At 33.4% G+C, this 15,035-nt stretch overlaps 1 protein-coding gene across 1 annotated transcript in view; it reads left to right on the top strand.

Annotated features, from left to right (window-relative positions):
• Positions 1-15,035, top strand: part of LOC129229374 (protein tumorous imaginal discs, mitochondrial-like) — a 100,599-nt gene that overhangs the window by 79,211 nt on the left and 6,353 nt on the right. The window contains exon 10 of the mRNA XM_054863666.1: positions 7,253-7,344. Coding sequence (XP_054719641.1) covers positions 7,253-7,344 — 92 coding nt within the window. The remainder of the gene's footprint in view (positions 1-7,252; positions 7,345-15,035) is intronic.

Here is a 15,035-nt window from a genome sequence, read left to right as displayed (position 1 = left end):
GTATGTTAATACCCTGGTTCCTAAGATAATATCCAAAACGAGTATTTTTAAACTCTTTACCGTTATCTGAACGGATTCTTTAATTTTTTTCCAGTAAACCGTTTAGCCCTTTTCTAGAACCTTACAAAATAATCAAACACTTTGTCCTTTGATTTCAAAAAATATACAACAGATTTGCGAGAAAAATCGTCAATTAGACACAAAACATATTTTGAGCCGCACAAAGATGGGGTGTTTAAAGGTCCCATTAAATCTATATAAATTACCCCAATGAAGTACGAAATTGAATTCCCCGAACCAGTTTGAAAGAAACCCTGCGGTTTTTGGCTAGTTTGCAAGGTTCACAACTTGGAGCATTTTTATTCTTTACTAGTGATACCCGCACCGCTTTTCCCGTAATAGAAAAATCAAATGGTCTTTTGGTTCGCCTGTATATTTACAAATAATGTATGGTGAATTTTCTCGCCAGTTGGCTTGTACCCATCTTTCGGTTCCACGTTATGATGATTTCGTATCTCACCAATTGGCTTGTGCCCATGTTACGGTTCCACGTTATGATAATTGCGTAATTTACTCGTCCATCTTATGATATTTTTTTTCTTAAAATTGGAATAGAAAAAGAACCACATCGAATTTTCGAAAAATCGCTTCGACGTGCACACCCCCATACTACATACTAACTTTGTGCCAAATTTCATGAAAATCGGCCGAACGGTTTAGGCGCTATGCGCGTCACAAACATCCTACAGACATACAGACATCCTCCGGACAGAGAGAGACTTTCAGCTTTATTATTAGTAAAGATAATAAGGCCATAAACATGTTTTTCTGTTTTTACTATATCTTCATTATTTTCATGACAAAACCGCCTATGCCAAATTTCCAGATTCAAAAGATTCTATCTCTCCCCATTGACCTGATTAGCATTTTCAAAAATTTTACAATTTGATACTGAAGGCTTGAGTTCATTAAAATTATATGAAAGAGGTTTTACATAAAATAAATTATCCTTTAAAAAAAGCCTTTCTCCCCCCTTTAAACACTGATAATTTATCATTTGAACAAGAAAAATTGAACCCATGTTTGTCTATGCAAGGACCAGACATTAGAGTTCGTCTTAAACCAGGAGCATAAAATACACCGTTCAAGGTTATTTCATTAATTTTTCCATTTTACTTTAACATTAAAAATGACTTTACCAGTTCCCTCTATTTGACTTTGAACTCCGCTTACTGCCACTTCCATTTGAACATCTTTTACTTCATTTAGTTCAAAGAACAACTTTTTGTTCCTACAAAAATGAGCAGTGGCTCCAGTATCTACCGCAAATCCCTCATTTTCTTTGCTTTTACTGGTTTCTAAAACCTCATGATTTGTTTAAACAGTAAAAAAAAAAAAAAAATCCCATTTCTAACATTTTCATGTCCTGAACTAGCTTTATCATTTTCTTTCCTTGAAAAATTTCTACTTTTGTTTTTACTTCTATGCTAACATTGACTTGCCAAACGTCTGGGTTTCTTGCATAGAAAACACGTTTTCTGTTTAAATCCCCCCCCTGAGGATTCTCCGTATCTTGAGGTGGCACTCATCACTACTGATTTGCCCTTGCCATTATCCCCATTATTAAGTACTTAATATGTCCTTCTTCAGCTAACAATTCTGTTAAAACATTTGAAAAGGTAAATTTTTTCTCTTGCCACCGGTATATGTTTTGTACAATTCCCCAAAAATCCTCAGATAAATTTCAAATAAGTTGAAAACTTTGTAACTTTTTGTCCATTACATAATTACTTTCCTTGTAACTGTTTTAAAATTATCCTTAACCTTGATGCAAACATCCCAATACTTTCGTTTTCTAGGACTCGACGTGAAAAAATTCTTCCCATAAACTAGCAACTCTGGCCAAGGATGAAGGTTCAAAATTTTGTTTGAGAATTTCCCAAAGGACCTGGAGATCTTCAATTTCAAATATTGTTTAAGTTCATCATTTATATTTATATAAATTAAGGCAAAAGCCTGGTTGGCTTTCTTTTTGTTTTCCAGCACTTCCCGGTCTAATTTTTTATTTTTTCTTATTTCCCACAGGCCCCTCTCTATAAGAATCATTTTCATATCCCTCGTCCATGTTGACCAGTTTTGGCTATTTAACTTTTTAATGCTTCCATAAACTTTATCCATTTTAAATTTAAACTGAAAATACCGAGGCACAGAGGTAACCACACTCTGCTACCAAATGTTAGGAGGAAAAGCTATTTAAAGTTTTAGTGGACCTCACAAATGTGTCTTGGTTGAGTCAAATTAGGAAGCATATTTAAGTAAATCATTAACATTCATTAGTTCAGTAAAAATACAACATGTTAACAAATATTTCTAAAGCTTCTTAAGTAAAAATAGTGGATTTGTGTAGAATCCTAATTCAGCAATGAAAAATATTGCAGCATAACAAAAATAAGAAAAACAGTTATATCACAGGTGCTCCTAAAAATTCATCTTGATAAAAAAAGGTCCAGTAGTCTTGAATCGCCTTCACTAGGGTACCAGGGTCCAATCCAAATCTTGAGCAGTTCACTCAAGGCCGACCGGCCTAACTTACTCCTTCAGAAAATGGATTAAGCATGATTCCAGCATCAACCAAAATATAATATTTCATTACATTAGTTTCAAAATTTTTTCTTGATCTTATCTTGCTCCTTTTCTTCACTTTCAAGTGTAGCTCTATAATTAATTTTTGTCTTTTTTTAGATAAGTTTTGTATTCATCCACGCATGATGTTCCATGCTTTCTCTTGAGGTGACTCAAGAAATTGAAGGATCATTTATTATATCCTTTGATTTTAGTACTTGGACTGCATTTCATGCATAGTGCAACAGTTTTACTATTCGTAGATTCTTCAGGAAGATATATGAAAAAACTACAGTCAGCGAAGATATATGAAAAGTCAACGATTCATTCAATATATTTATCACACGTAGATCTTCTACATTCGGAGTAACTGTCGAAGTACTAAAGTTCAAAATTTTCCATTCTATACTTTTTTAAACCTTTTTTTTTTAAATTTCCATCTTTTTTCATTTTTGACTGAAGTGACCAGGGGCGGATCTAGGAATTTGTTGGGGGGAGGGGGGGGGGGGCATTTCCATAACCTTTGATGGATATTTATTTATAAACAACATGTAATTTCTAATTTTTTCGTGAATCGGTTGAGTCAAAATTGCAAGCTCATACTTCAGCAACAGCTTTCGGCAATCTGTCACTGTAAAGTTGTAACATTGAAGAGGTCTTGAAAAATAAAAGTCGCGCAATTTGTCCCACTGTCTCTAAAAATCCAATCTCCAATGTTTATGTCATTGTAATAGTCTAATGCATAAACAAATGTGAACAAGTGTTCAGATAAATCAGGTAATTTTATTGACAAGTATATTCAAGGAGGAAAAAAATTACAAATGGTGGTACGAAATACGCTGGGCCAGCTAGTATGTTAACTATAACTATTGCATGTCATATTGTCGCACTACATATGTGAACCGAATCCTTCTATTCTTAGAACTAGCGAACTGATCCATGATATTAGTAACTTCCACATGAATGTCTCAATGCACATGAAGAAGGGCAAGTCCAGTAAGCCTGTCCTCTCCCATTCTTGACCTTAACAGTGTTTTTAAGCATCTCAAAGCTGAAAAACTATGTTCTGCAGTTGCCACTGAAATCGGAAGAGTTGATAACAGTTTTAACAAATTATTCATAATAGCATAATTATTTTTGCCTCAGTTTCCATAAGCTTTTATACTTCTATTTATTTTCTTATACTCTTCATAATTAGCACCCTTTTTAATCAAAAGTATCTCATTGAAAAGTTTGTGTTTTAGCGCTTTTCCATTGTGGTTGAGAAAAGGAGCATACTGTTCACAAAAATGATCAATTTCATCTTTTAACGTCATCAGCTCAGATATTTTATCCAGATTAGCTGGAACTAAAGTAAACAGTTTAGAGGTCCATTATTTCCATCTGGAACTTTGTTACCAAATCCATTATTACATGATATTACATGATCCAAAATATTGGTATATAAATGGACCATTTCCAGTGACCTGAAGGATCAGTTGTATTGGCAGCATAGTTTTGTCGGTTCATTTGCTTTCCAACTATATGAGGGAGACGTTCTTCTACGTCTAGTTGTTGCATTTTTTCTTTTGCACTCTCTTAGATCAGCGGAAAGAACTGATCACAATTGACTCTTTTTCCTTTGAATGCATCTTTGGCCTGCGTTACTTTTTGGTGAGGAAAATATTTTCTAAGAATGACTGTACTACTTAGCACGTTGCATAAACAATAAACAGTTGTAATAAACTCACAATTGGAAATAGAATTAAGTAAACAGAGAGATTTGCTGGAAGTAGAGCTATCTTGCCAACTTTCCGAAATAATTTGCAGAGCTTCTCCTATTTTGGGTAGATTTTTAAATTCCTAAACAGCCTCATGTTGTTCAAACCATCGAGTTTCACTGTAGTTTTTAATTTTCTGACTTAAAATGTTTTGAAGAATGTGATTTGTTTTGCTGACTGGCTGAAAAAAGTAGACTCTTCCTTCATGGTACAGCTTGTACTTTGCTACTCTTTGACAAAGCTAAATTTAGTGTATGGTTTTGGCATACACATAAAGTACTATAAACGGCCTTTTTCTTTATTTTTGCAGCAGCCCCTTGAACGTCTGACACGTTGACACTGCACCCATCGCTTCCAATTCCAACACAATTTTCAGTGTTTAGTTCAAGGTCTTGTATAAATTTTAGAACCGTTTGTCCAAGGATCTCGCCAGAAATGATTGGTTCACAAAATATAGAGTTTGTAGGATTATAGTTCTTTTCATGCAGATCAAGGAATCCCATGAAATCTTCTTACAGTTGCACCAGAAGCAGCTTCGTGTACGTAATGGAGTGAAATACTTAACTGGGAGGTGTGAGAAATATCATCAGTCTCATCAAAGAGAACAGAGTAGAATTTGGCTACATTTACTCGTTTTCTTATTTCAATAATTTCATCACCACAACATTTAATAATCTCGTCTGTAGTGGTTTTGCTTACATATTTAGCATTAGCTTTAGCAGAGTTGAGATGATCCATAAGCTGGATGTCGCCACTTTCCACTCGGAATCTAAGTAATGACCTAAAGTTGCCGTCATTTTGTACAGGATCTTCACTAAGGACAACCATATTTCCATCATCTCTGTGGCCTCTCAATGGAATGTTCTGACGGCCATGTAGTAACACTGTTTTGATAATTGGTGCCAAACGTGCTCTATTTTCCTGTACCTGGAGTCTTTTTTCATCCAACATGTTTTTTACATCTTTATTTGGGTTTTTGAAAGTATCAATAAAAGAATTTTCTTCTATTACAGCCTCTTTGTGATAAACATAAGCAGCATGATTCTCTAAATCACCATCCTTTCCCGTTAATTTAGCAAATTTTTGCAACGGCTCTGTAACTAACTTTTGTAAGGGAAGTTTTTTTTACTCCAACCAATCTTCCATGCAAAAATACTGCAGTATTTGCAAAATAGTCCTTTTTTTTTCGTGAGAAAATACTAGCCAATGATATTTATCTAAATGGTCTAAATTTACTCGTTGTTTTTCTTCTCATCCTCTTTTTATTTATTATTTCCCTTCATCAAGTAAACTTGATGAATGGAAATTATAGTCCTTTTCTGGAACCCATGGTTCTGTCAAAAGTCTGAATTTAGTTAGGTCGTCTAACATAGACATTTTTCCCAAGTACACTCCTACATCACGTGATATACAGAGAGTGCTACTGTCATCAGGAATAGCTTGCGTCGAAGACGTCGAAGCAAGTGGCGATTCAATTGGTATAGTTGCCACTTTTTCAAGTGGGTTGGGAGAGTGAGTAGTATCTAGACAAACCTTTTTCATGGGGATTTCATCTTGCTTAAAAATTTTCTTATGTCCATAATAACTCATAAAAACATTAACGCCTGGCATGAAATGGTGTAATGGGACGTTACTCAATTTCAAAAGCATAAATGATTTTCAATTGTTAGAAATCCACAAGATTAAACTTAGAACTATACCCTAGAGCTGGGCTTGGAAACCTGTGGCATATGGATCATTTGAATTGTGCTTGGAGCTCTTGAGTATTTTAATAAAATGTTAAAAAATATCTGCAAGAGTGCCATTTGCCAATGTTTCAAATAAAATCTTTCATCTTAATTCATTCTTCATATTTCAAAGTGTGCATATCATTTTCGTTGCAAAAATAACTTTGTTCTCAATATTTTTGTTCATACACTTTACGCCAAGATTTAGCCATTTCTTCATGCTTGATGTGAATTAATTTGTTCTTGTTCTAAATATAGTTACTAATATTTTAAGCAATTAACTTTTTGATCTATTATTCCAAAAAGAAAAGTGTTGGATGGTAATTAGAACTACAGACAGACTATTTAATCTTTGTTTTTGAAGATTTTGTTCCATCAAAGCTTTTTGCTTTTGTTCTAATGTTGGATGGTTTATTCCCTTTTTTTATGTTATTTTAATCAAGCAAAAAGATTGTTTTTTAATATCACTTTTTTGTGGCTTAATACATCTTACCTTAATAAAAACGCGATTGGTAAATAGTGAATCACGTGACTAATTGCTTGCTGTGGCGGGTATGAATTATTATAATTGTATGAAGCAACTTTTCTACCCTTGGTCGATCTCAAAAGTTAAGATTTTTTTTTTCATTCATAATAAAAAAACTATTTTAGGGCTCAATTAGCAAATTTCGACTGCCAAGTGGTGCATGAAGATTGCATCGGACTGTGATGTTATTTCATATTTTTTATAGTATTTCACCCCATTTGGGTACCTTTTTCCACCTTGACAGATTTGAAAAACTATTAAAAATTAATGTTTTTGTAAAGAAGAAAAACTGCATTTTTAGGCTCAATTTGCGATTTTTGACCACCTTGCAGCGCATGAAGATATTATCTGACCAACTTAAAATTTCGCATGTAATTGTTTAGTCCTTGTGGACAACTTTTCTCAAACTGGCCGATTTGAAATCTCGAAAACATTTTTTTTTTCATCCACCCTACTGCCCAGGGCAGTTTACAGGTATAAATGAATTAAATGAGTTTAAGGATATATGTTTTTTTTTTTCAATGTATGAAAATTTAAACAGTTCAAAATTATTCTGTGTGTTTCGTGTTTCATTTATTTCCTTTGTTTAATTAATTTTATTTTTGCCTTTTTGACAGAAAACTCAGTGGTGTTCAGTATGACTTAATGAAAGCCTATGCTGAGCTAGAAACTAATACACCTGGCACCATTGATGGAATCTCTTCCAAAAGTATGTATTACAATATGTTCCCTAGTGTATGTGTGGATGGACATTGCACGTTCTATATACACTATATGACCAAAAGTATTGGGACACTTTCAAAAATTCACATTTTTACGGATTTCTTGAAAAATAAGACCAATTGCTCTGTAATTTTTTTTCACATAAAGGGTCATATTCCAATAGGATTGTCATTTTCCAATAGAAATTAAGTCTACTATTCATTTAGGGAACAAGCAACAAATTAAAGAAACAAAAAAATTTTTGATCATTTTTCATTGTAAATAGCTGGGAATAAGCTATAAATTTGAGATATATGTTAAACTATCAAGAATTTATTTTTATGTTTTCGTGAAGATATCTCTTATACCCACGCAGGTATAAGAGTTTCTTTCAAAAATGCAATTTTTTAAAAAGATTTTCGGCTCATATCATGCAGAGTTTTCCATCAAACGTTACTAAACTTTTAGAATCCTTGACAGCATATTAAACAAACATAGTAGCAAAATGTGAAGTTAAAATATTGAAAATTTTACGAAATATGAATGTTTAAAGCAATTAATTTTTCACCGCCCATGGGCAAAAGATGGCAATTTAAATCTTTCATAATCCATAGCTCATATATATCCTGCAACTCATAAAAAAATTCCACCTCAATATCTTTAAAATTTAAAAAGTTTTCAGCAATCTGATGAGCCAAATTTCTATAATTCTTGGATAGGCAACGAATGGTAAGGGGTTGTTTGCAAACTGGCAACACTTTCCTGTTATCGTTGCAGAGTGATTCGTGATAAGAACGGATAATTTGCGAACAATCCCTCATGATTCGTAGTCTCGCCAAGAATTATTAAAATTCGGCTCATTAGATTGCTGATAACTTTTTACATTTTAAAGATATCAAGGTGGAGTTTTTAATGAGTTGTAGGATATATCTGGGCTTCTAATTATGAAAGTTTTAAGTTATCTTTTGCACATACACAGTGAAAAATTAATTGCTTTAAACTTTCCTATTTCACTAAATTTTCAATATTTTAAATTCAAATTTTATTATTAGGTTTCTTTAACATGCTGTCTAGTATTCTGAAAGTTTAGTAACGTTTGAAGGAAAACTCTGGCTGATATGAGCCAAAAACCATCAAAAATTTCATTTTTGAAAGAAATGCTTATATTTTCCGTTCGTATAAGTGATACTTTCACAAAAATATTTTTTAAAAAAATTTCAGACAGGTTTTTAACTTATTTCTGAAATTTATAGCTTATTCCCTGCTATTTACAATTAAAAATGACCAAAAACCTTTTGTCGTTTCCTAAATTTGTTGCTCCTCCCATAAATGAATAGTAGACTTAATTTTTATTGGAAAATGGCAGCTGGAGCATACCTTTTATGTGAAAAAAAATTACAGAGCAATTGGTATTTTATTTCTTGAGAAATCCATAAAATTGTGAATTTTTGAAAGTGTGTCAATATTTTTGGTCATATAATGTATTCTAATACATTCGTATTTAATCGAGGGGAATTTCGGGCAAAATGAAAAATTTTTTTCCAGTGATAAGTTTCAGGGTTCGTACGCCCTTGAAAAACCTTGAAAAGTGCTTGAAAAAAAAAAGTTCATTTTCAAGTGCTTGAAAACCTTGAAAAAGTTTCTTAGTGCTTAAATTCTCTCAAAAATCAACGAATTGTGCTTAGAAGTTTTAAAAAGTATTTCACCAATGCAATTTTCTGAACATGTGTTCAGTATGCAACATCGCGAAAAAATTGCTTCCGTGTTTGGGATTTCAATCCTTTTGCATCTTGTAAATATTTTGATGTTTTTTACAACCGAAAGATATTTTGACATATGGTACCTTAGATTAGTTTATTTTTTGTTTAATTTCATTAATTAACAAAGAAATTAATTTGGAAACCATGACAACATTGAACTTAGTCGGGTTTCGCGGAAAATTGCTCTTGTGTTTGAAATTTCAATCTTTTTGCATCCTGCAAATATTTAAATATTTTGGCTAATCAAATGTTAGTTTCGCATATGCTACCTTAGATTAGTATATTTTTTGTTTAATTTTAATACAAAACAAATAAATTTATTTCATGGGAAACATGCCACGTCGAACGAACTCAGACTTTGCGAAAAATTGCTTCTCGTGTTTGAAATTTCAATCTTTTTGCATCTTGCAAATATTTAAATATATTCACTAATCGGATGTTATTTTCATATTTGCTACCGTAGATTAGCATATTTTATGTTTAATTTCAGTAAAATATAAGTTTATTTTATGGGAAACATGACAACATTAAACTTAATTCGCGAAAATTTGCTTCCCTTGTTTGAGATTTCAACTCCCTTTGCATTTTGTAAATATTTTTATGTTTTTGGCAATTAGTAGTTATTTTGACACTGCTACATCAGATTAGCTTATTTTATTTTTTATTTTAATAACTAAAGAGTTAAAGAATTTATTACCTTGGTCCTTGTTTAATTATTTGCTTATTTATTTTTGCAATTTTGAATGATTATCTTTACCTAATTTTTGGTCATAACAGATTTAAAAAAAAAAAAATTTAAATTTCAGCAGTTGAGCACCTAACAAATTAACTTAAAGTTTGTATTTTAAATATAAAGTTGATTTATATAATTTTATTTATAAGTACATCATTTTTTTATGTCTGCTAAAATAAATAAGGTGTATAACAGGGGTGGTTGTGTTATGATTATTCACATGAAATCCAGTAGTGTTCGTTTTTATGCTTTTACCTCCCTATATCTCCAATTTTACCCCAAATTTTACCCCTTTTCCTCAAATGTTCAAAATTACTACTTTATTAAGGTTGTGGGTACTTGGAGCTTACTGAAAGAGGCTTTAATCAGCAAAGGGGTAGGATAGGCTTAAGGAGGGTCATTCATCTTCATTTGGATCTAATAAATTGACCAGTACCAGCCTAGCTAGGGCCCAGTGCCTGCTGTTGGTTATCAACAGGCACTGGGCATGGTATTTCTATGCAGAATATTTTGACTTAATAAACTATTTTATGAATTGTATGCATAGCAAAAGTTGTTGTTGTACATATGTATATTCAAGAAACAGGGTCTTAGTTTTAAAAATTATTCCCCCCCCCCTTCGCCCCATTTTGCTCTTTGAAACTTTCAGGTAATTTTTTATGAACTCACAAATTACAATTACACCTGAATATTATTGCCTTTCTAAATTTAAATTCTAATTTCAACAATAAACCCTTTTTTTCCCAAAATAAAACTACTTTTGTCATAATATATGTCCAACTTCTTGTGAATCTTTTCAATTTCGAAATGTGGCTCTATAAATCTGAACTTGCAGCATTTATTGTCTATTGCAAGTTTATCAATGAAAGCTGAATAGGCTCAAGTTTACATTCAGAGTATTTATCACTGCTTAAGCTGCTTTTATATATTTTGAGGTGTAGAGACTGGACAGTGGACTTTCATCAACTTATCTTACTCTCCTAATTTTTAAATTTACTCGAGGACAGTTGAAAATGCCTTATTGGCGGAACAGCTAATAAATACATACGAATAATTGATTTTTCAAACTTATAAATGATTTGCAAACCTAATATTTTTAGAACTTAATAGTGCAAACTGAAATAACCTTTCTAGTTAGTGTTTTTGTCCTAACCGCCCTCATATTGTAATAAACCACTTTATAGCTATTGGAAATAAATGTTGAAACCGGGGGGGGGGGGGAGTGACTTCAAAAACTCCTCTCTGGCAATGCCATTGAATTTGGGTATTTTAGTTTCTTCCCATAAAAGTTAAAAGCACTTATGAAAAGTTTTTTTTTAAAGTATTAATTTGCTGATTCTAGAAAATATACAAACCTCTGACTGCTGCAACCTTTGAAAAACCTCAAAATTAAACCTCTTGGTATCTGCCTTCTCTTTATGACCAAACTTTTCAAACATTTTCAGAAAAACTTTTCAACGCAAGTAGATCTTTCATCAAAGCGTCTCTCGTTGTAGAAAAAGCAATTTTGTTTCCCTATACTTTTTTGTATTATTGCCTTATTTCTATGTGTTTGTAGTAAATGAAATCTGCATACAATATTTTTAGTACAGATTTATGATATTTCCTTGAAAACAAAATTTTTTACCTTGAAAAGTACTTGAAAAGTGCTTGAATTTTTTTCTGCCTAAAGGGTATGAACCCTGAGTTTTCTGCAACTTGGCTTAAACATAGCAATTCTTTACAACAGACAGATTTTCGAGCTATTTTTTTTTAATCCTTAAAGGAAAGAATACCATAGAAGAAGAAACTTATTTTGATGGCTAAAAATCTATTAGTTCTAACGGTTTTACCAACAGGAAGATGCAAGGTGACAAACTTGGGCTACAGCGCTTTAAAAATAGTTTATTTTTCACTTGAACTGTTTTAATAGCCACTTTGAATGACAATATCTTTTAAAAAACAGATATTTTGAGCTTCGCAACTGTAACCCATGAAAACAGGGGCCGGATTTCGACTTCACAGGGCCCTAAGATGTTTCAGGTATGGAGCCCCCTTTTGTAGTTTGAACAACGTTTCTCTCGGTGATGTAAGAGGCAATTTTTTTTTAATTCCATTTATTAAGTTTGTCTCTTTATTCTGATACAGCAATACTTTTACTTTTTTGATTGTTTTTTACCTGAATTGATTGTTTGACTGGCCTTAAGAGGGGAATGGTATCGAGAGAGTGACCCCAGAACTCCCCTTTAAGTGGAGAAGTGGAGTATAGAGTATCCCAAATTGTAGGAAATCTGGGGGTTTCTCCCCCGGAGGAAAGTTTGAAAAATATATATAAAATTCTGCATTTTGAAGCCTTATAAGATGCAGTTGGTGTTAAAACTCTTAAAAAGACATGACAAAGAAAAAAAAAACACTCTAACAGATTTAGGTCTGGATTAAATATATTTAGATAACTTGCAACATTTTACTACCTACCATGCTGCACAACACACGCAGCAGACAAGCTGAACCACAACAACATCATAGTGATGCCAATTGAGTGCAACTCCAAATATACATAAAAATATTTATAATGCCAAGCAGCTTCAATAATAAATAAAAATATTTAAAATATAAATAGTGTGAGGACATACATTTTTGACATGCTCCCTTGCCTATCACATTAGATACAATACAAGCACAATAAAACTTCTGATTAAAAAATACAACTATTAAGCAAAAATACTAACATGGGCATACGCGGAGGTACTACGTTACGTTAGAAAAAGGCATCATGAAAGAAAATTAGGTGATATACTTTTAACAAACATTAAATTCAAAAAGATAAAAGAATGCCCATAGCTGCAAACTGTCCGTGGTTGCAGAACTTCAAAAAATAAAACTAACAAGTCATCGCATAGTTTAAATGACTCAATGTTCCCTTAGAAACTTGTTTCGTCATGACATCTGCGACGTCTCTCCTTTGTGGGTATGTGCTCAAACTTCAATATATTCCTGAAAACCAGGTCACGTAGAAAATAGTGTTTGATGTGTATATGCTTACTTCGTTCTGAAGTCACTCTGTTGTTCTCAATAAATATTGCTCCCTGATTTTCCACTTTCACAACTTGAGGTGAGGCATTGCCGCCACTTACCTCTTTAACCAAGCTGTTGAACCACAAGATTTCTTTTGCTACGTTGCACATGGCAACATATTTCGCTTTGGTGGAGGACAAAGCAGTGATGGTCTGCTTTTTGCTGGACCAAGATATCGGTCTTCCAGGAGTAAAAGCATGTATCCAATGAAGGGTTTCCTGTCAGTCTTGTCTCCTCCTCAGTCAACGTCTGAGAAGGCAAGTAATCCTTTTCCGGTTCTGTGGAACTACAATTTCCAGAACTTCGGTGTGTTTGAGGTATCTGAGGATATGCTTAACTCTTCTCCAGTGCTCTTCCATTGGCCTTTTCATTGAATTAACTCATGTATGTATTTGTATATGCAAGATCAGGTCATGTGCCGCAAGCCAAGTACAAGAGGCTACCCACATCTTGCCGATAAGGGAAGCTGCCACCCGTCTTGTTCCAATTTCCGCCCACTGCTGGTCATCAGGCTTCCAATACTTGATGCTCGGGTCTAATGGCATAGCAGCTGGTTTGGCATCACTCATCTTAAATATATCTAGATTTTTCAGATGCATATGCCCAATTTGATCCAGCGTGATCAACCCATCTTCTTCTCTGGTTAGTCTGCATTGACAATATCTGGCTGGCAGGACCTAGGTCTTTTGCAGTAAATCTTGTTTTTATTGCCTTCTTGAATTCATTTATATTACGGAGACTTTCAATTATGATTAGATCATCTACACAGATCCCTACCCACAATGTTCTTGTCATGGCTGTAATATATGCAAGGGTCTGCTTTGGCTCGTTTCAATCAATAGTTGTCGAAGAAGCTGTCAATGCATGAGTTCCAAACACGACCAGATTGTTGTAACCCATACAGACTTTTTTTCAGGTGACAAACAAGATGTTCGCTACCTTTTTCTTCACATCCTTCTGGCTGAGTCGGTCCCTTGCTACTTCGCACTTCGACTTTTCCAGTTTCACTACATCGCGTTTTTTTTTTTTTTTTCAATTATAGCAATGAGCCTTTTTTATGTTCTCGTGTAAACTTTTTCTTACAAGAGAATTATAAATTATGTCTTTTGAGTAAGGTAAGCTTTTCTTAGTGACTGTAGTTGTACTAGTTGAGGGAGTGGAGGTAAAAAATCGCCGAAGAAAGTTTATCTCAATTTAACCTTAAACACTAACTGTAAAGTATTAATCACTGTATTATTACCAGGGGATAAATACATCTCTAATGGTTTTCAACAACGTACTAGCTTTTTAAGCTGTATGCGTAATACCTTTGATGAGGAAGAAAGGAGGCACATACAGTCACTAACTGGAAATTAATTCATCATTGAACAAGTTGAAGTTGAGCTATTTTCATAGGTTAGTAGTAGTGTAATAACCGCATGTGTGTGTGTACTTTAGTTCCCAATGATTAATGTGATATCGATTCCGTCTAATATATCTCATTTTCTCATATTTTGTGCAATATATTAAGTAATACAAATGTAATGTTGGATAAGGATGCTGTTTCATGTCTAGGGGGCTCTAACTATGTTGAAAACCTATTTAAATTGTCGTCAGTAGGTTTTATGCCTTCTAATTAGGAAAATATTCATTCTATAAATACCGAACCCTACTTCGCGGAAATTCAGTTATCGCAGTGAAGTCTGGAACGAATTAACCGCGATAAACGAGGGTTAACTGTATATATGTCTTTGTCTAACGTACCATTCAGGTATGCAGCAGTGATATCCATCTGGGGAATCTCAGGGTTCATTTCAGCAGCTATCGCTTGGAGGATACGTATAGATTTAAGTTTGATGACTGATGAAAAAGTGTCCTGAGCGGTCATTCCAAGCTCGCCAGCTTGCGAGATCGAGATTTTCGCTCACGTGATCGATTGTGATGTAAAAATGTCGCAAAGTAGTATTTTAACCTACTCAAACTTAGCTTGCGGCTAGTTTACATGCATGCTGCACAGAATCTGATGAGCTCAAATTCACAAAAATACTTGAATCAACGACCATACATGCAGTCCAGTCTCAAAAGTTCGAGGTTCTGCTTGATCTGAGATGCTTTATTTACATTTTAAGTGAAATTTTTTAGTAGCTAAGAAATTAATCTTTACAATCTGAA

Source organism: Uloborus diversus, chromosome 9, assembly GCF_026930045.1.
Source record: "Uloborus diversus isolate 005 chromosome 9, Udiv.v.3.1, whole genome shotgun sequence".
Taxonomy (NCBI): domain Eukaryota; kingdom Metazoa; phylum Arthropoda; class Arachnida; order Araneae; family Uloboridae; genus Uloborus; species Uloborus diversus.
The sequence above is the reverse complement of the archived record's forward strand: the minus strand, read 5'-3'. Positions and strand labels throughout refer to the sequence as shown.